Genomic DNA, 23055 nt, shown 5'->3' on the forward strand with positions numbered 1-23055 from the left:
AGAGTCCTACAGCATGGAGACAAGCCCTTCGACCCGAACAGGTCCACACCAACCAAAATATCCATCCATCCATGCTACCTTTATTTCCTTGCACTTGGCCCAGATTCTTTTAAACTTTTCCTATCCATGTATTTGTTCAAATGCTTTTTAAATGTTGTTAATGTGTCCTACTTCATTTCCCCTGGCAGCTCATTCCATATGTGTACCACCCTCTGTGTAAAAGATTTGCCCCTCAGGTTCCCTTTTACCCTTACCGCTCTAACCTTAAACTGATGTTCTCCAGTCCTTGATTCCCCAACACTGGGAAAATGATTGAGTGCATTCACCCTATCCATGCCTTGCATGATTTTATACATTTCCATAAGATCACTCTCCCCTACCCCAAGTCTCCTATGCTCTAAATGAAAAGTCTTAGCTTGCCCAACCTCTCCCTATAACTCAGACCCTTGTGTCCTGGAAACATCCTTGTAAATTTCCTCTGCGCTCTTTCCAGTAGCAAGGTAACTAAAGCTGAATCAATATTCCAAGTGTGGCCTCACCAACGTCCTGTACAACTGCAACATCATTTCCAAACTTCTATACCCAATGCCCTGACTAATGGTATGCCAGTGTGCCAAAAACCTTCTTCACTGCCCTGTCTACCTGTGACTCCACTTTCAGAGAACTGTGCAGCTGAACTCTAAATCCCTCTCTTTGACTATGCTCCTAAAAGTGCTACCATTCACCATGAAACTCCTACCTGATTTGACTTTCCAAAATGCACGATCTCACACTTATCTATATTAAACTCTATTTGCCATTTCTCGGTCCCCTTCCCCAGCTGATCAAGGTCCTGCTGCAATTTCTGATAACCTTCTTCACTGTCCATGATACAACCTATTTTAGTGTCATCTGCAAACCTACTAATCATGCCTTGTATATTCTCATCCAAATCATTGATATAGATAACAAATACCAATGGGCCCAGCACCGACACAGGAGGCACACCACTAGTCACAGGTTTCCAGTCTGACAGGAATCCTTCCACTATTACCCTCTGCTTCCTACCATCAAGCCAATCATGTATCAAATTTGCCAGAGCAGACTATCATGTTGAACCTTATCAAAGGCTTCACTGAGATCACAATATGGACTATATCTACTGTCCTACCCTCATCAACCTTCCTGGTCACTTCATCGAAGAACTCTAACAAACTTGTGAGGCATGATGTCCCCTGCACAAAGCCATGCTGACTACTCCTAATCAAACCCTGTTTTTTCCAAATGCATGTATACCTTATTTCTTGAAATCTTCTCAAGTAATTTACCTTACTAGTCGATAGTTCCCATGTTGTTCTTTGCAGCCCTTCTTGAATAAGGGCACAGAATCGCTACCTTCCAGACCTCACCATAGCTAACAATGATGCAAAAATATCACCCAGTGCCCACGCAATTTCTTCACTAGCCTCTTGCAGGGCCCTTGGATATATCTGGTCAGGATCAGGAGATTCATCCATCTTCATACATTCTAATATGTCCAACTCCTCCTCCACTGTGCACGTTCTCCCAGTGTCTGTGTGGGTTTCTTCCGGGTGCTCTGGTTTCCTCCCACAGTCCAAAGATGTGCAGGTTAGGTGAATTGGCCATGCTAAATTGCCCAAAGCGTTCAGGGATGTGTAGGTTAGGTGCATCAGTCAGGCAAAATGTAGAGCAATAGGGTGGGGGATTGGGTCTGGGTAGATTAATCTTCGAAGGGTTGGTGTGGACTTGTTGTGCCAAAACCCTAGATCGCAGTTGCTTGTACCTGAGTAATGTCTCCTTTTTTGTGGTCAAAGCCTCAATATCTCGTCATTCCAGGTTCCCTATTCCTGCTAACCTTCACAGGAACATATAGACCTTGAACTCGAGCTATCTCACTTCTAAAGCCTCCCACTTGCCAAAGCTCCTTTGCCTGCAAACAAACTACTCCAAAGAACTCCCTGCAAGATCCTGTCCAATTTCATCAAAATTCACCTTGCTCCGGGCTTGAACTTGAACCTGTGGACCATTTTGTCCCTCTCCATAACTATTTTAAAATTAATAGATTTATGGTCACTGGTTCACATTCCACGTGAACCACTCTGTGCAAAACGGTTTCTCCTCATGCCCTTCTTAAGTCTTTCTCCTCTCATCTTAGAAATATGCTCCCTATTTTTGAACTCCCCCATCATAGTGAAAAGATCCTTGCTATTCACCTTAACTATGTCCCTCATGATTTTACAAACCTCTATAATGTCATCCCTCAACCTCCTACTCTCCAGTGAAAAAGGTTCCAGCCCATCTTGATAACTCAAGCCTAGGTTACTGGAAGAGGGAATTCAATTTTCCACCCTGCTGTTAGGATTGGGTCATGAATCTTGCCCTTGTTACTGACATCCATATCCTGAAATTCAATTAAACAAATGGAAACAAAATTCTCAGAGATGTCAATGATGCACTCGACAGAACCCTTCGGCTTTCAGCAATGGCCAGGTTCAAGTTTGTGACAATTTAAATCTCATTAAAGATTTAAATCATGCTCATTAAACCTGCTGCATTTATTACATCAGTGTATGGTAAAAATAAATGTGCTTGCTATCAAGGTATGAATGATGTATGTGTTGCTGGTGGATAAACTAAGTTTTAATGTAGATTAATAGTTTCACTTATATTCACAGTACAAACTTAACTTTAACCCCTATGTATTTCCTACTACTGAGAAATGGTTCCCAATAACTTCACAATAAAAGGTGAGGAACTCTTTCACAAAAAATAAATTTTGACTATCTCTATGCTTACTCTTTCTATAGCAACAGCACTTTTTTTGATTTAAGTATAAAAGACTGCCAAGTGCTGGCATCTGTGGATACAATCTTGTGGAGACAACTGTGGGTTTGGTTGGCAGATGGAGAATCATGAGATCCCACTTTGACTCTTTAGAAATTCCATCACACCACATTCAGCACTCAAATGGACAGCACCAGGCCATCCTCTGGGAGATCAAGGACCTAGGTGGTTGGGGCTGGCCAAAAGTCCCATCTTGGGATTTGATATCTAATCAGAGATCAGCTATGTTTATGTGCTCATAGCACCTCTAGTGGAGATGATGGTGGTTGCTGCTTGTACTACCATGTCAAAGAGGACAACACACGTGACAGAGGTGGTGGTGAGGGAGGGAGATCATATTGGGACGAGTGAAGGAAGTGTTAGCAGGAAGATAGCACTCCGTGGATTCACCCCCACCTCAGTACTAGTTCCTTCAATCAGGTGTTGAATGCCTTCAAATGAGGGTCCCTGCCCAAAGCCTGCAAACAAACGTACAGATTCTGGTTGTTATGCTTCTCAAACCCACCACCCGCTGCTAGGTTAAAAACAGATGTATTGGGATGAGATCCTTAAGTATGCATTAATTATCCAGTTAAGAGACTCAATTGGTGGCAGGGTTCCGATCACAGACTTAGTCTGAGTGGATATTCTTCTCAGTACTGCCACCAATAAAGTCTAGATAAATGCACCTCATGGGCCCATATTGTCTAGTGTGGAGAACGATAGACCTCTTAGGGTCTCTTATATTATTCTCTTATAGAGAATAAACCATTATTTGTTATATTTCCATAACTATTTACATGTGACAAGGAAATGCCATATATTCTGAGAGAGACTGTTTGGTGGTTCTCATCTTGGTCTGACTCCAACACAGCCCTTAGTTACTTGCCTCAATAATCCTCATGACAGTGTGCTTATGGTGTTCAGTGAGTATTAACATTTCCAGACCCATATACAATAGACACTGGAAAGCAGCAGGACTCCACATGCCACCTCCACCACCTTCAGAAGAAGTCATACTGGACTTGAAACATTTTGCAGGAGCAGTGGGAGCAGTGAGAGCAAGAACCAGGGGCTGCCAGGAAGTTAAATTTCCCATTTAAATACTTACCTTGTGGAATCAGCAGCCCCCATTTTTGCAGCAGCAGTGGGAGCGGTGAGGGCGAGGAGCTGAGTGGGAGCAGTCAAATTGAGCTCTGGGAAGGTGAGTGAACTAATATATTTGGGCAGTGGCTAAACCCGAGACACTACACATGGAGTTCTCTGACCTCCACCCCTACCCCGCAACCCCTCCCCCCTGCCTCTAGCCAAAAAAAAAGACTCTGTGGTGTATTCTTTTGGCCAGTAAGTAGTGTGATTGGTAATGTTTTTTCAAATTTCATTTATCTATTATTTGATATTCTAGTTGGATTAAGTTAAGTTTAACAGTCTCAGACCCATGTTATGCTTCTCTTGCTCAATAGGCGAGCTCAGGGACTCCTTCATGTGCAGGAAGTGTGTCTAACTGCAGCTCCTGTTAGACTGCATGACAAGTCTGGAGCTGCTCATGGACTCACTTATGAGCATCCGCAATGCTGAGGAGGTTGTGACAGCATGTTTAGTGAGTTGGTCATACCACAGATTAGGATTGGTGAGGAAGAAAGGGAATGGGTGACCATATGGCAGAGAAAGAGCAGGAAGGCAGTGCAGGTGTCCCCTGTGGTCATGTCCCTCCAAAACAGGTACATCGCTTTGGAAACTGTTGGAGGAGATGGCCTGGTTCGTAGCACCGTGGCTGGCTCTGTTGTACAGAAGTGAGGGAAAAAGAGTGGAAGGGCTATAGTCATAGGGGATTCAATTGTACGGGGAGTTCTGGTTCTGCGGTTGAAAATAAGACTCACAAATTGAATGTTGCCTCCAAGGTGCATGGGTCAGGGATGTCTCAGATTGGTTGCAGGACATTCTGAAGGGGGAGGGTGAATAGTCAGCTGTCATGGTGTATGTGGGCACCACTGATATGGGTAATAAATGGGATGAAGTCCTACATGCAGAATTTAGGAGTCATATTAAAAAGTAGGACCTCAGAAGTAGTAATCTCAGGATTGCTACCAGTGTCACATTCTAGTCAGTGTAGAAATGAAAGAATGAGCAGGATGAATGAGTGGCTTGAGAAATAGAAGGGAGGTGTTCAAATTTTTGGGACACTGGGACCAGTTCTCGGGATGGTGGGACTAAGGGGAAGAGTAGGCAGGGAGCAGATGATGAATGCAAAGGTGGTCTGAGGTACATTTGTTTTAATGCGAGAAGTGTCGTAGGTAAAGCAGATGGATTAGTAGCTGGGAGCATAATGTTATTGCTAATACTGAGACTTGGTTGAGGGAAGGGCAAGACTGGCAACTAAATACCCCAGGATATCTATGCTTCAGGTGGGACAGACAGGCTGGTAAAAGGTGTGGAGGAGTTGCATTACTGGTAAGAGAGGATATCACAGTTGTGCTGAGGGAGGGCACTATGGACGACTCGAGCAGTGAGGCAATATGGGCAGAGCTCAGAAATAGGAAGGCTGCAGTAACAAAGTTGGGGCTATACTACAAGTCTCCCAACAGCGAGTGTGAGTGTGAGGTACAAATATATAGACTGATTATGGAAAGATGTAGGAGCAACAGGGTGGTGTTGGGAGATCTTAACTTGCCCAACATTCACTAGGATTCACTTTAAGTTTAGATGGAGCAGAATTTGTAAGGAGCATCTAGGGGAGCTTTCTAGAGCAGTATGTAAATAGTCCAACTCAGGAAGGGGATATACTGGGCCTGGTGTTGGGGAATAAGCCCGGTCAGTTGGTTGAAGTTTCAGTAGGGGATTATTTTGGGAATAGTGATCACAATTCCGTAAACTTTAGAATACTCTCGGACAAAGACGAGAGTCGTCCTAAAGGAAGAGTGCTAGATTGGAGAAAGGCCGACTATAGCAAATTTCAGCAGGTGCTGGGGAATGTGGATTGGGAGCAGCTATTTCAGGGTAAATCCACATTTGATGTGTGGGAGGCTTTTAAAGAGAGGTTGATTTGAGTGCAGGACAGGCATGTCCTGTGAAAAAAAAGGGATAGAAATGGCAAGATTAGGGAACTGTGGATGACAGGTGTAATTGTGAGACAAGCTAAAAGGAAAAAAGAAATATACATAAGGTCTAGGCGACTAAAAACAAATGAAGTTTTGGAAGAATATCAGGTAAGTAGGACCAACCTGAAATGAGGAATTAAGAGGGCTAAAAGGGGTCATGAAATACTTTTAGCAATCAGCATGAAGAAACGTCCCAAAGCTTTTTATTCGTATATAAGGAGCAAGAGGGTAACTAGAGAAAGGGTTAGCCCACTCAAGGACAAAGGAGGGAAGCTATGCGTGGAGTCAGAGAAAATGGGTGAGATTCTTAATGAGTATTTTGTGTCAGTATTCACCGAGGAGAGGGATATGACGGATGTTGAGGCTAGGGATAGATGTTTGATTACTCTAGGCCAAGTCAGCATAAGGAAAGAGAAGTGTTGGGTATTCAAAAGGCATTATAGTAGACAAGTCACCAGGTTTGGATGGGATCTATCCCAGATTACTGAAGGATGTGAAAGAGGAAATAGCTGGGGCTTAACAGAAAACTTTGCAGCATCCTTGAACACGGATGAGGTCCCAGGGGACTGGAGAATTGCTAATGTTGTCCCCTTATTTAAGAAGGGTAGCGAGGATAATCCAAGTCATTATAGACTGGTGAACCTAATGTCAGTGGTAGGGAAGCTGCTGGAGCAGATACTGAGGGATAGGATCTATTTACATTTGGAAGAAAATGGGCTGATCAGTGAGAGGCAGCATGGAAGGTCATATTTTATCAACATTATAGATTATTTGAGGCAGTGACAAAGTTGATTGATGAGGGAAGGGCTGTAGATTGCATATACATGGACATCAGTAAGGCTTTTGATATGGTTCCCCATGATGGAACATAAGAACATAAGAACTAGAAGCAAGTGTAGGCCATCTGGTCCTTTATGCCTTCTCCTCTATTCAATAGGATCATAGCTGATCTTTTCATGACCTCAGCTCCACTTACTTGCCCTCTCACCATAACTCTAATTCCATTATTGTTAAAAAAATCTATCTTAGCTTTAAAAACATTTACAGAATTAGCATGAACTACTTCACTGGGCAGGGCATTTCATAGATTCACAACCCCAAGGAAAGAAATTCCTTCTCAATTCAGTCTGAAATTTTGAGGCTATGCCCTTATTTTGAGGCTATGCCCTTTTGTCCTAGTTTCATCTGCCAGTGGAAACATCCTCTCTATCTTATATCTTCTTTTCATAATTTTAAATGTTTCTATAAGATCCCTCCTCATCCTTCTAAATTCCAATTAATTTAATCCCAGTCTACTCAGTATCTCCTCATAAGCCAAGCCCCTCAACTCCAGAATCAACCTAGTTAGCATCCTCTATACCCCCTCTAAGTGCTAGTGTATCCTTTCTCAAGTAAGGAGACCAAAATTGCATGCAGTATTCCAGGTGTGGCCTCACCAGCACCCTGTACAGCTGCAATATGGCTTCCCTGCTTTTTAACTCAATCCCTTTAGCAAAGAAGGACAAAATTACATTTACCTTCCTAATTACCTGTTGTACCCACAAACTAACCTTATGTGATTCAATCACAAGGACACCCAGGTCCCTCTGTACAGCAGCATGCTGCAACTTCTTAGCATTCAGTAATAGTCAATTTTACTGTTACTCCTACTGAAATGGATGACTTCACATTTATTAGTTGCCTATATAATTGTTCTTCTATCTTTCTCTCACCTTTTTGGGGTCTGTAATGCATGCTCATGTAGCTTGACTACCACTTGATAACTCAATTTTTTTTACTATTTTTATCCATGGGAGCTTTGCTCACTAATTTCAGATGAGGATTCTAGGTAATCCAAGATGAAGGATGGGAAAAAGTTGTGGCTGTAAGAGCTGCTTCTTTTTTGAGATATTTTTGATGTTGGAGGTGATTACTTTGAATTCCAGGAGCAGTAATTACTATTTTATAAGCTGTTGCATTGTTTTGGAACTTTGGGGGAGAAAAGATCAAAACTTTAAAACGAGGAAGGGAGGCAAAGCCAGAGACTACATGGTCAGAGAAAGCAACCTACACTGTTGTCTGACACAGCTGTGAATCTGCACAGTTCAAGTATCTCTGGACATTGCAGTTCATTTAAGAAAAATTAACAAACAACAAAATTCATAGCTGACCTTGGAGGACTCTCCCTCTTTATGGGTATTTAAGCGGGCATTGGATAGGTATATGGAGGATAGTGGGTTAGTGTAGGTTAGGTGGGCTTTGATCGGCGCAACATCGAGGGCCGAAGGGCCTGTACTGCGCTGTATTCTTCTATGTTCTATGTTCTATGAACCTATGTGGGAGAGCTTACAACAGAGGAGAAGCTAAGGTCAGGTGAATTGGCCATGCTAAATTGCCCGTAGTGTTAGGTAAAGGGGTAAATGTAGGGGAATGGGTGGGTTGCACTTCGGCGGGTCGGTGTGGACTTGTTGGGCCAAAGGGCCTGTTTCCACACTGTAAGTAATCTAAGTAATCTAATCTAATCTAAAGTGCATAGTTTTTAAGTGTAACTATGCTGTAAATCTACAATAGTGACTGGAGTAGGCTCTTTTTTGACTTTTTTTTGAGATGTCTCTTGACTCAAATTTCTAAAATATAAAACATGGGTACTAAGTTAGTCTGGAGCAGTGTTCTTTAGAGCAGTAAACGATGCTCGTTTCTGGGTCTGTAAATTGTTAAGGAGCAAAGATGGCTTTTAGTAGAGTGATGTGCTCTTCCTGTCAGATATGACAGATTAGGGAGAGTTCCCATGTTACTGATTGTGTCTGCAGGAAGTGTCTTTGATTGCAAATCCTACCAGATCACATGAATTGGTTAGAGCTGTAGTTAGAGGCAATGAAGAATTTACAGGAGCCGGGGGGGTGCGATAGATTAGGAAGGGAGAAAAACCACAGAAAGAGTCAGGTAGATGGCTTACCTCCAGGAAAGGTAGGAGAGGGAAACAGGTAGTGCAAAGGTCTACTGTGGCTATCCCCATCTCAAACAAGTATGCCGTTTGCAAAATATAGGGGATGATGGACTCTCAAGGGAATATAACATGAACAACCACGTTTCTGGTACTGAGACTGGCTCTAATGTAATGAGGGGTATGTCAGGCTCAAAGCAATCGACTGTGATAGGGGGGCTATCTAGTCAGATGCACGTTTCTGCGGCCGGCAGCAAAAAATCGTAATGGTGTATTGCCTCCCTGAGGCCAAGATTAAGGATATCTTAGAGAGCGTGCAGAATGTTCTCAAAGGGGAGTGGGACCAGCAGGAGGTCATTGTGCACATTGGAACTAATGATCTTGGAAGGGAAAAAAGTGAGATTCTGAAGGGAGAATATAAAAAAAAGGCAGGAATTTAAAAAGGGGATCCTCAAGAGCAACAATGTCGGGATTAGTCCCGCTGCTACGAACTAGTGAGGGTGGGAACAGGAGGATAGAGCAGATGAATGCATCGCTGAGGAGCTGGTGCAAGGGAGAAGTGTTCACATTTTTGGATCATTGGAATCTTTTCTGAGGTAGAAGTGACCTGTTTAAGAAGGATGGATTGCACCTGAATTGGAAGGGCACGAATATACTGGCAGGGAGATTTGCTAGAGCTGGCTCGGGAGGATTTAAACTAGTAAGGTGGGGGGTAGAGAGGGGCATGGTGGGAGGAGGTGCCAGGGAAATAATGAGGAAAGAAATAAATCTGAGACTGGCAGAGTTGGGAAAAGGAGCAAGTCAAACAGTCATGGCAGGCACGACAAAGTAGAGAATGATGTAGGACTGATAAATTAATTCATTTCAATGCAAGAGGTCTAATAGGGAAAGTGAATGAACTCAGGGCATGGTTACGAACTTGGGAGTGAGATATCATAGCGATTACAGTGACATGGCTCAGGGATGAACAGGACTGACAGCGTAATGTTCCAGGATACAAATGCTACAGGAAGGATGGGGTGGTGGGGGGGTGGTGGTGGTGGGGGGTTGTGAGGGGGGGGTTGTGGGGGGGGGGTGGTGGGTGGTAGGGGGGTGGGGGGGTGGGGGGGGGTGGGGGGGTTGGGAACAGGGGGGGGAGATGCATGACATTTTTGATAACATTAAAGGGATGACATTACGGCTGTACTTAGGGAGGACATTCCTGGGAATATGTCCAGGGGACGTTGTTTGGATGGAACTGTGAAATAAGAAAAGGATTGTACTACAGACCACCCCCCAACAGTCAGCAGGCAATTGAGAAACAAATTTGCAAGGGGATCTCAGTTATCTGTAAGAACAACAGGGGCATGTTCTTATGGTAGGGAATTTTAACTTTCCAGACATAGGCAGGGACTGCAATAGTGTTGGTTTAGATGGAGAGGAATTTGTTAGGTGTGTACAAGAACATTTCCTGATTCAGCATGTGGAATGTACCTACTAGAGAAGGTGCAAAACCTGACCTACTCTTGGGAAATAAGGCCAGGCAGGTGACTGAGGTGTCAGTGGGGGAGCACTCTGTTGCTGGCGACATAATTTGACTAGTTTTAAAATAGTGGAAAAGGATTGACTGGATCTAAATGATAAAGTTTTAAATTGGAGGAAGGCCAGATTTGATGGTATTAGGCAAGAACTTTCAAAAATTGATTGGGGCAGATGTTCGCAGGGAAACGGGTGGCTGGTAAATGGGGAAACCTTCAAAAATGAGACAACAAGACTCCAGAGACAGGATGTTCCTGTTTGATGAAAGGCAAGGCCGGTAGGTGTAGGTAATGCTAGATGACTAGAGAAATTGAGGTTTTGGTCAAGAAAAAGAAGGAAGCATATCTCAGGTTTAGAGAGCAGAGAAGTGTATGAAGGTACAGGAGTATACTTAAGAGAGAAATCAATTGGTCAAAAAGGGGTTATGAGATAGTTTTGGCAATCAGGGTTAAGGAGAATCCAAAGAGATTCTATAAATATATTAAGGACAAAAGGGTAACTAGGGAGAGAATACAGCTCCTCAAAGATCAGCAAGGCAACCGATGTGTGGAACCACATGAGATGGGGGAGATACTAAATGAGTATTTTGCATCAGTGTTTACTGTGGAGAAGGACTTTGAAGATCTAGAATGTGGGGAAATAGATGGTGACATCTTGAAAATGTCGATATTACACAGCGGTGGTGCTGGTGTCTTAAAACATATAATGGTGGATAAATCCCCAGGATCTGATCAGGTATACCCTGGAACTCTATGGGAAGATAGGGCAGCAATTGTTGGGTCCCTTGATGAGATATCTGAATCATTGATAGTCACAGATGAGGTGCTGAAAGATTGGAGATTGGCTAATGTGACGCCACTATTTAACAAAGGTGGTAAGCAAAAGCCAGGGAGCTATAGACTGATGAGCTTGACACTGGTGGTGGGCAAGCTGTTGGAGGGAATCCTGAAAGATAGGATTTACATGTATTTGGAAAAGTAAGGACTGCTTAGGGATAATCAACATGGCCTTGTGGATGGGAAATCATGTCTCACTAACTTGATTGAGTTTTTTGAAGAAATAACAAAGAGGATTAATGAGGGCAGAGTGATGGACATGATCTATATGTACTCCAGTAAGGTGTTCGACAAGGTTCCTCATGGTAGACTGGCTAGCAAGGTTAGATCACATGGAATAAAGGGAGAACCAGCCATTTGGATTCAGAACTGGCTCAAAGGTAGAAGACAGAGGGTGGTGTTGGAGGGTTGCCTTTCAGACTGGAGGCCTGTGGCACAAGGGTTGGTGCTGGGTCCACTGCTTTTCATCATTTATATAAATGATTTGAGTGTTAACAGAGGAGCCATACTTAGTAGGTTTGCAGATGACACCAAAATTGGCAGTGTGGTGGACAGCGAAGAAGCTTATCTCAGAGTACAATGGGATCTTGTTCAGATCGGGCAATGAGCTGAGGAATGGCAGATGAGGTTTAATTTAGATAAATGTGAGGTGCTGCATTTTGGAAAGGCAAATCAGGGCAGAACTTACACACTCAATGGAAAGGTCCTGGCAACAAAAAGACCTTGGAGTGCAAGTTCATAGGGGAATCACAGGTAGATAGGATAGTGAAGAAGGTGTTTGGTATGCTTTCCTTTATTCAACAGAGCATCGAGTATAGGAGTTGGGAGGTCTTGTTGTGGCTGGTTAGGCCACTTTTGGATTATTTTGATCAGAAACATGGAGATTGAGGGGTCACCTGATTGAGGTCTACAAAATCATGTTTGGTAAAGACAGGGTACATAGCAAGAAGGTTTTTCCCAAAGTGGGGGACTCAATTACTAGGGGTCACGAGTTCAAGGTGAGAGGGGAAATGTTTAAGGGAGATATGTGTGGAAAGTTCTTTACGCAGAGGGTGGTGGATAACTGGAACACGTTGCCAGTGGAGGTGGTGGAGGGTGGCATTATAGCATCATTTAAGATGTATCCAGACAGATACATGAATGGGCAGGGAGCAGAGGGATACAGAACCTTGGAAAATAGGCGACAGGTTTAGATAGAGGATTTTGATTGGCGCAGGCTTAGAGGGCTGAAGTGCCTGCTCCTGTGTTATAATTTTCTTTGTTTTTTTTGTTCTATTAACTCTGTTTCTCTCTCCTCAGATGCTGCCATAGATTGCTGAGTTTTTGTACATGATTAGATTAGATTACTTACAGCGTGAAAACAGGCCCTTTGGCCCAACAAGCCCATACCAACCTGCCGAAGCACAACCCACCCAGACCCATTCCCTGAAACCTAACACTATATGGGCAATTTAGCATGGCCAATTCACCTAACCGGAGCACCCGGAGGCAACCCACTCAGACAGGGGGAGAACGTGCAAACTCCACACAGACAATTGCCCGAGACTGGAATCGAACCTAGAACCCTAGTGCTGTTAGGCAGCAGTGCTAACCACTAAGCCACTGTGCCGCCTCTGTGGGAGCTTGTTGAGCACAAATTGATTATCATATTCTCCTACATTACATCAGTGATGATTCAGGAGTATTTGTGGGTTACAAAATGGAAAAGGCTCTTTTTATTTCCCCTGCATTTCAGTACATAAGTTTCCAGTAGGACTCAATATTAACCTGATTCCAATCCTCATTTACTTTTCACTTTTCACCTTCTCTGTCCTGTTTATAAACATGTGCTTGCAAATTAATTTCAGCAATTATCAGCGAATATCTGAAATGCCTGTTTACTTGAAATAGGCAACTATTGCAAGTAATTATGAACTTTCATGCTACTCTGGCATGATTACATACTAGTGACAAATAGTGACAAGTCTCTTTTCAAGGCAATTATATTCGCACGGTAGCCACAGCTGGAAGACGTGGTTCAGTTCAGCCTTAACCCAACTAAATGAAATACGTAAATCTACATTCTCTTCATCGCATGATTAAATCATCATCTTCACTTTCTATCCAGAGAGAATTGAAACATGAAATAAGTACTTGATGAGATCTCTCTGAAGTTTTGGTTGTTCCATGTTTAACCTTCACACAGTGGGAGAATGCTAACCTGTGCTTTAAGCCTGGATTTTAGGTCAAATCAAAATTACTTTAAAAATGGCAGGCAGGACCCAATTTCAGGATTTTGAATTTGTTTAACAACTCTATTAGATCGCTATGAGGTTTTAAAAAAAATGTCAATTTTGAAGACATCCTGAGGTCTGCTTTTATTGGTTACTCAAAAGTGAAGTCGCAGGTGGGCAGGGTAGCCAAGAGGCATTTAATACACTTGCCTTTATTGGTCAGTGTATTGAGTATTGAAGTGGGATATTATGTTGTGGTTCTACAGGACATTGGTTAGGCAACTTTTGAAGTACTGCATATGGTTCTGGTCTCCCTGCTATAGGTTAAACCTGAAAGAGTTCAAAAAAAGGTTTACAAAGATGTTGCTGGGATTGGAGTGTTTGAGCCACAGGAATAGGCTTCGGCTATTTTCCCTGTAACATCGGAGGCTGAGGGGTGATCTTATAGAGGCTTATAAAATCAAGAGGGACATGGATAGAGTGAATAGTCAAGATCATTTTTTCAGGGTAGATTAGATTAGATTAGATTACTTACAGTGTGGAAACAGGCACTTCAGCCCAACAAGTCCACAATGACCCTCCAAAGAGCAACCCACCCACCCTTACATTTACCCCTTCACCTAACACTACGGGTAATTTAGCATGGCCAATTCACCTAACCTGCACATCTTTGGACTGTGGGAGGAAACCGGAGGAAGCCCACACAGACACGGGGAGAATGTGCAAACTCCACACAGACAGTTGCCTGAGGCGGGAATTGAACCTGGGTCTCTGGCACTGTGAGGCAGCAGTACTAACCACTATGCTACCGTGCCGCCAAAATAGGGGAGTCCAAAACTAGAACGTACGGGTTTAAGGTGTGAGGTGAAAGATTTAAAAGGGAACTAAGGGGCAACTTTTTCACTCAGAGGGTGGTGCGTCTATAGAATGAGCTGCCAGAAGAAGTGATGGAGGCAGGTGCAATTACGTATTTAAAAGGCATCTAGACGGGTGCACAAATTGGAAGAATTTAGACGGATATGGACCAAATGTTGGAGTTAGGATACCTCATGGTTATGGACGAGTTGGACCGAAGAGGGTATTCCCATGTGCATAATCTGTGACTCTATGAATAGTTCTCCATGGGTTTTGTAGGGACTGTAAAAAGGATTTCAGGCAGTATGGAGAAATATAAGGGGAGATGGAGTGACATGGGGATATAAGGAGGCATGGAGGTTTTAAAGCATTTGGTGGAGGGTGGTAACTGGTTGGAGATGATTGGAGATGCAGATTTGAAGGCTTAACAGTTATTTTTAAAGCTGGGTCAACAATATAATTAAGCTCCCACCTCCTTTGTGGGAAAATTCGTGGGCACAAACCTCTTCACAGGAGGTGGATCTGATAAGCTAGGACATTTCTCGACTCAGTCTTTCTACCTCTTCCACAGAAAAATACTCCAGCATCTTCAATATTTTGGCATGGGCAAAGTACTGAGAGACTGGAGCCATATTAAGTGTATGAGTTTTGTTTTGGGTAGAGTGGAGGATAGTTTTTGCATCAAGGGTTGAGAAAGCGTGACCTTTTCTGCAAGCATAGTGCAGCCATGTCAACATTTAACAATGAGCTTGGTTACTAGTTTTCGGGAAAAGGAGGTGAAAAGATATTGGAACATGGGGATACATAGGGAGGATAAACACCAACATTGACCAGTGCAGGCAAACAAATTGATTCCACATTGCACTTTCCAAATAGATTTCATTCTGTTCAAGCCAATATTTTCTAATTTTTCTTTGTTTATCCTCTGTTCATTAACCTACTGTTCAGATGGTTAATTGCTTCCAAACTGAAGGTGACTGGGGATTAGCCTGCCTCTCTTTTATAATAGATTGTGACTGAACAAGCAAACCTTCCTAGAGATGAGGTGGAATATTAAAGGCTATGGGGCCATGAGGAGAGTGTGATTAGACTAACTGGGATATTAATAAGTATAGGATGGGTATTGATAAGGTGGAATGTGGAACGTATGAGTGGGAGAGTGTGTGTGATAGCTTTTGTCAGTAAATAAACAGAGGTAGTCTGTTTCTGTCCTCTGACATTCGCCAATTGTATATAATATGTTGTAATTTTAGTGCAATGATTACCTGAAGAGACACAGAATGATCAGTGCCACACTGAGGAACAGGAGAGACAGACTGTGGCCAACTGTATAACTTATCTTCACAGCCTGCAGAAATAGTCCCTGGAGAAAACAGATCATTAGAGAGATCAGGAAATCCTAATGAAAGGATACAAACTCAACAATATAACATAGCAGGAGGAACAGACTGATCAATTGTGGTACCATGGTGACACTGTAAACATTTTTTGCTTGATACTTCTAACAAAATGTGTTAGTTCCTCTCCAATTTTCTGATAATTTTTGTGACCAGAAGGCCATTCCATAAACCACTTTCCAATAGCCCCTCACAAGGATGGATATTATTGCTGTATGATTTCTGGGGTGGGGGAGGTGGGGGCATTTGTTAATGCTCTTGGGATGGGTTTAAACTAATTCAGCAGGGGGATGGGAACCTAAGTTATAGTTTCAGTGTCCAGGAGGTTGAGAGTAGTGAGGTCAGAAATAAGATTTCAAGAGTTTCACTGGCAAGCAGGAAGGTGGTTTGAAGTGTGTCTATGTCAATGCCAGGAGTATCTGGAATAAGGTGGGTGGACTTGCAGCAGGGGTTTGACCTGGGACTTCGATGTTGTGGCCATTTTGGAGACATGGATAAGAGCAGGGACAGGAATGTTTGTTGCAGTTTCTGGGGTTTAGATGTTTTAGTAAGAATAGAGAAGATGGTAAAAGAGGGGGAGATGTGGCATTGTTTGGCAAGGACTGTATTACAGTGGCAGAAAGAACATCTGAGGACTCATCTACTGAGGTAGTATGGGCTGAGGTTAGGAACAGGAGGGGAATGGTTACCTTGTTGGGAGTTTTCTATAGGCCTCCGAATACTTTCAAAGACGTAGAGGAAAGGATAGCAAAGATAATTCTGAATAGGGTAGTTATTATGGGGGACTTTAACTTTGCAAATATTGACTGGATATACTATAGTTCAAGCTCTTTAGATGGGTCAGTTTTTGTCCAATGTGTGCAGGATGGTTTCCTGACACAGTATGTAGATTAGCCAACAAGAGGGGAGGCCACACTAGATTTGAGACTGGGTAATGAACCTTGCCAGCTATTGGATTTGGAGGTAGATGAGCAGTTTGGTGATAGTGACCACAATTTGGTTATGTTTACTTTAGCAGTGGAAGGGGATAAGTATATAACGCAGGCAAGAATTATTATTGGGGGAAAGGCAATTATGATGTGATTAGGCAAGATTTAGGATGCATAGGATGGGGAAGGAAACTGCAGGAGATGGGCACAATAAATATGTGGAACTTAATCAAGGACCAGCTACTGCTTGTCAATGATAAGTATGTATCTGTCAGGCAGGGAGGAAGTGGTCAAGTAAGGGACCCGTGATTTACGAATGAAGTTTAATATCTTGTCAAAAGGAAGAAGGGGGCTTATGTTAGGATGAGACATGAAAGAGCTGGGCTGAGGAGTGGCAGATGGAGTTCAACCCTGCCAAGTGTGAGGTTGTCCATTTTGGAAGAACAAATAAAAATGCGGAATACAGGGTTAATGGTAGGGTTCTTGGTCAGGTGGAGGAACAGAGGGATCTTGGGGTCTATGTACATAGATCTTTGAAGGTTGCCACTCAGGTGGATAGAGTTTGTAAGAAGGCCTATGGAGTATTATCGTTCATTAGCAGAGGGATTGAATTCAAGAGTCGTGAGGTGATGTTGCAGCTGTACAGGACTTTGGTTAGGCCACATTTGGAGTACTGTGTGCAGTTCTGGTCGCCTCACTTTAGGAAAGATGTGGAAGCTTTGGAGAGGGTGCAGAGAAGATTTACCAGAATGTTGCCTGGAATGGAGAGTAGGTCGTACGAGGATAGGTTGAGAGTTCTCGGCCTTTTCTCGTTGGAACGGCGAAGGATGAGGGGTGACTTGATAGAGGTTTATAAGATGATCAGAGGAATAGATAGAGTAGACAGTCAGAAACTTTTTCCCCGGGTACAACAGAGTGTTACAAGGGGACATAAATTTAAGGTGAAGGGTGGAAGGTATAGGGGAGATGTCAGGGGTGGGTTCTTTACCCAGAGAGTGGTGGGGGCATGGAATGCGCTGCCCGAGGGAGTGGTAGAGTCAGATTCATTGGCGACCTTTAAGCGGCATTTGGATAGGTACATGGATGGGTGCTTAATCTAGGATAGAAGTTCGGCACAACATCGTGGGCCGAAGGGCCTGTTCTGTGCTGTATTGTTCTATGTTCTATGTTCTATGAAAGCTCAATTAGGGTGCTTGAGAGTTACAAGTTAGCCAGGAAAGACCTGAAGAGAGAGCTAAGAAGAGCCAGAAGAGGACATGAGAAGTCATTGGCAGCCAGGATAAACAAAAACCCTAAAGATTTCTATAAGTATATCAGGAATAAAAGAATGACTAGAGAAAGATTAGGGCCAATTAAGGATAGTAGTGGGATGTTGTGTGTGCAGTCCGTGGAGATAGGGGAAACACTAAATGAATATTTTTCGTCAGTATTCACACTGGCGAAAGACAATGTTGTCAAGGAGAATACTGAGATACAAGCTACTAGACTAGACGGGATTGAGGTTCACAAGGAGGAGGTGTTAGCAATTCTGGAAAGAATGAATGGGCTGGATGGGAGTTAGAACATAGAACATAGAACAATACAGCACAGAACAGGCCCTTCAGCCCACGATGTTGTGCCGAAGTTCTAACCTAGATTAAGCACCCATCCATGTACCTAGCCAAATGCCGCTTAAAGGTCGCTTAAAGTTATCCTTGGATTCTCTGGGAAGACAGGCAGGAATCTGCAGAACCTTTGGCTTTGATGTTTATGTCATCATTGTCTCCAGGAATAGTGCCAGAAGACTGGAGGAGAGCAAATGTCCCCTTGTTCAAGAAGGGGAGGAGAGACAACCCTGGTAATTATAGACCAGTGAGTCTTACTTCAATTTGGGTAAAGTATTGGCAAAGGTTATAAGAGATAGGATTTTTAATCACTTAGAAAGGAACAAGTTGCTTAGGGATAGACAACACCATTTTGTGAAGGGTGAATTGTGTCTCACAAACCTTATTGAGTTCTTTGAGATGGTGACCAAATAGATGGATGAGGGTAAAGTGGTTGATGTGGTGTATGTGGAACTCAGTAAGGCATTTGATAAGGTTCCCCATGGTCGGCTATTGCACAAAATACAGAGGCGTGGGATTGAGAGCGATTTAGCAGTTTGGATCAGAAATTGGCTAACTGAAAGAAGACAGAAGGTGGTGGGATGGGAAATGATAATCCTGAATTTCAGTTATTAGTGGTGTACCACAAGGGTTTGCTTTGGGGCCATTGCTGTTTGTCTTTTTTTTTACATGACCTTGACGAGGGCATAGAAGGATGGATTAGTAAATTTGCGGATGACACTAAGGTCAGTGGAATTGTGGATAGTGCTGAAGGATGTTGCAAGTTACAGAGGGACATAGATAGGCTGCAGAGCTGGGCTGAGAGGTGGCCAATGGAGTTTAATGCAGAAAAGCATGAGGTGATTCACTTTGGAAGAAGCAACAGGAATGAAGAGTACTGGGCTAATGGTAAGATTCTTGATACTGTAGATGAGCAGAGAGATCTCGGTGTCAACGTGCATTTGTCCCTGCAAGTTGCCATGCAGGTTGACAGGGTTGTTAAGAAGGCATACAGTGTGTTAGCTTTTATTGGTAGAGGAATTGCATTTCGGAGCCACGAGGTCATGCTGCAGCTGTACAAAGAACTGATGCAGCCGCACTTTGAGTATTACATACAGTTCTGATCACCGCATTATTGGATGGATGTGGAAGCTTTGGAGAGAGTGCAGAGGAGATTTACTGCGATGCTGGCTGGTATGGATCCTTATTTAATATGCACTGATCCATTGCTGGTATCTTATGAGGAAAGGCTGAAGGACTTGAGGCTGTTTTTGTTAGAGAGAAATTGAGAGGGGACTTAATTGAGGCATATAGTATTATCAGAGGGTTAGATAGGATGGACAGTGAGAACCTTTTTCCTCAGATGGTGATGGCTAGCATGTGGGGACATAGCTTTAAGGTGAGAGGTGATAGATATAGGACAGATGCCAAAGGTAGTTTCTTTTCTCAGGGAGAAGTAGGGGCATAGAACGCCCTGCCTGCAACAGTAGTAGACCCGCCAATTTTAAGGCCATTTAAATGGCCATTGGATAAACACATGGATAAAAATGGAATAGCCTAGGATAGATAGTTTTCAGATTGCTTTCACGAGTTGGTGCAACATCGAGGGCCGAAAGGCCTGTCCTGCAGCATAATGTTCTATGTTCTATGATTCAGTATTAAATCGTCAGACCCGAGAGACTATGCAAATCTTAGACCTCTTGTTACTGTTTTTGAATGGACATGAAGGATGCTGCATGATCCATTGATGCAGTGGGTATCTGCACCTTTCAGTGGAACCAGCAATGGATCAATGCATATTAAATAAGGATCCTCGTGTTCGTGATCACTTTGCCGAGTTGCTCCACGTGGGTCCCCTGCCCTTGTCTGTCCTGTGCCAGTAAAACTCTGTAAAACTGCCAGCAAAATGCTTTTTATTGGCTGATACTGATTGCCTGAACAATGTGATTCTCCCACACCCGGAGAATTAGAATATTTTGCAGCAGTCACGGAGAGCTGCTTCAGAGCTGTGTACAACAGTGGGTGATGCAGTCTGTGTCTGCACCTTTCAGTGGAACCAGCAATGGATCAATGCATAATTTGTTGACATTGACCTACAGCCAACCTAATCACAATGATGGAGGAGAGGAAAGAAATATCAAACATTATAAATGAAATAATATAAAATAAAATATATATAGTATAAAATTAGAGAAACAAGTATAAAAAAGAAGAATCATGACAGATTTTAACTATCCCAAAATTAATTGGCTTTAAAAGGTAGGAGAATAAGGGAATTGAGCTACATCCTTATTGGATCTCACCTAACCGAGTCCGTAAGAAGCCCATTAAAAAGGAAGCTTTACTACGGGTGGCTGGGTTTTTAGATGCCTAGAAAATTAATCACTTGAATTGTCCCTACACCTCCCTGCCTCTATCTTTTGTTCTTTAAGACAATTCTTAAAACCTGTCTTGTTTACTGAGCCTTTGGTCATTTGAGCTAACGTTTCATTATTTGATATTGTGTCATAAAATAAGCAGAAAAAGGGAGCTATTTTGGCAATAGTGACAATAATATGATACACTTCAAAAGAGTAATTAAAAATTTGGTAAGTATAAGAAAGAACATGAATGTAGGAACAAGAGGAAATCACTCAGCTTTTTAAGCCTGCTCCACCATTCAATAAGCTCTGATTTTAACCTCAGCTCTACATTCCTGCACATTACTGATAACCTTCCGTTCCCTTGATAACCAAGAATCTATCAATCTCTGTCTTAAAAGTATTCAAACATTCTGTATCCATTGCCTTTTGAGGAAAGGAATTCCCAAGATTCTCAACCCTCTGAGACAATCTTTACCCTCATTGCTGTTTTAAAGTTATTTTTAAACCATGACCCCTAACTCTAGATTTTCCCAGAAGAGAATCATTCTTTCCATATCCACCCAGTCAAGTCCCTGCATGATCTTATATGTTTCAGTTAAATCACATCTGACTCGTATGAATGCTTAAAGGACTAAGGCCAAGCCTGTTCAGACTTTCCTGATAAATTAATCTGCATTGGAGTAATAAATTGGAGAAAGGCCAGTTCTGTGAGAATAGAACTGTAGATAATAAAATGGTTCACAATATTGCAATCAATGGGAAACATTCCAAATGGTTTTCCATGTCAAAGAAAAATATATCCTACTAAAAAATAAGAATAAGTTAACACCAATTAATTAATACCAAAGGGAAAGCTTGAGTGCAAAGAAAGTAACACAGATTTAAAAGGTCATGAAGAAGTTAAATTAAACAGTCAGATTGAGTTCTCATGGTATAGGGTTAAAAAGTTTGGAAAGTATGTTAAATCCATTTCAAACCTTGGACAGACCATCCTTTTAATTCTGTTTGCGATGCTGGTGGCCGAAGTAAAACAGATAAAGAGGCAGTGGAGAGGGTGCAGATGAGATTTAAAATGGTAAATCCAGAAATGTAGCAGGAAGAATGAACAGACTGGGCCTCTTTCCTCTTAGGAAGCATATTTGATTCATCATACTTTTACTGGCTCCTGAAAGAGCTACGCAACTAGCTCCACTCTCCATCACTATCTCCGCAATCCTCTAACTTCATTACTTTCAAATATAAATCCTGCTTTCTTTGGTCACCTCCTATGGAACCCACCTCCACCACTCTTTTAGGCAGTGCATTCCAAATCCTAACAGCTCTCTGAGTAAAGAATATTAGAATCATAGAATCCCTACAGCGTGGAAGCAGGCTATTCTGCCCATTGAGTTCACACTGACCTTCCAAAGAACATACCATCTACACTCACCACCACCAACCCCCCCCCCCCCCCACCCCACCCCCCCCCCCCCCCCAACCCTATCTCTATAACCCTGAATTTCCCATGGCTAATCCACATAGCCTGCATACCTTTGGTATGTGGGAGGAAAGTGCAGCACCCTAAAGGGAGAATGTGCAAACTCCCCAGAGACAGTCACTCAAGGTTGATTTCTCCTCATCTCACTCCTAGCTCTCTTGCTGACAATCCTGAAATTGTAATCTTTGGTTCCAGACATAAAGATATTTGAAAAGAACTACTGACCTCAACATCATCCTCCATGTTGCTCATGTTGATTCCGCATGCATCTGTGTAAGACTGCACCATCTCAGTCCAACCTTCATCAGTGCACTCCCTGCTCACATTCCCTACAGCAAGATCATTAGCACTGGGGTTAATAATGATTGACTGGGAACAAAACTCTTTATAAATTCAGAGCAACTTAGATGAGCCAGGCAGCCAATGTGAGTTACCCAGGATTGTACATCCTTAAATATTATGCCATTTTGAAATTTTCAGTTGTACACTTGATCTGACAACCAAATTCGCACCCAATCTGGTTTGATTCCAATAGGATTGAAAAGTAACAGAATTAACCATTATCAGAGAGCCAAAGTGATTTTTGACAGATCCAGTAAATTACCATAATTGTTGTGGTACTGTTTGCCGAGCTGGGAATTTGTCTTGCAAACGTTTCGTCCCCTGTCTAGGTGACAACCTCAGTGCTTGGGAGCCTCCTGTGCTGTTTCCTCCGGCATTTATAGTGGCCTGTCTCTGCCACTTCCGGTTGTCAGCCAGAACTGACAGCCAGATTACTGTGACCACTAGGACTCATAACAGCACACAAACCAACAGCCACTCTCAGACAACAACTCACCAGAACGAAGGACCCGATACCCAACATAAGCAAAATCAATGTAGTGTACAAAATCCCATGCAAGGACTGCACAAAACACTACATAGGACAAACAGGAAGACAGCTAACGATCCGTATCCATGAACACCAACTAGCCACGAAACGACACGACCAGCTATCCTTAGTAGCCACACACACAGATGACAAGCAACATGAATTCAAC

General features: G+C 42.8%; 1 protein-coding gene across 1 annotated transcript in view; it reads right to left on the bottom strand.

The window, feature by feature from the left end:
• LOC140465534 (vasoactive intestinal polypeptide receptor-like) overlaps window positions 1-23055 on the bottom strand; it is a 137401-nt gene that overhangs the window by 39225 nt on the left and 75121 nt on the right. The window contains exons 4-5 of the mRNA XM_072561073.1: window positions 22241-22344; window positions 15532-15629 (exon numbers count right to left, since the gene is read on the bottom strand). Coding sequence (XP_072417174.1) covers window positions 15532-15629; window positions 22241-22344 — 202 coding nt within the window. The remainder of the gene's footprint in view (window positions 1-15531; window positions 15630-22240; window positions 22345-23055) is intronic.

The sequence above is a fragment of the Chiloscyllium punctatum genome, chromosome 42 (genome assembly GCF_047496795.1).
Source record: "Chiloscyllium punctatum isolate Juve2018m chromosome 42, sChiPun1.3, whole genome shotgun sequence".
NCBI lineage: Eukaryota > Metazoa > Chordata > Chondrichthyes > Orectolobiformes > Hemiscylliidae > Chiloscyllium > Chiloscyllium punctatum.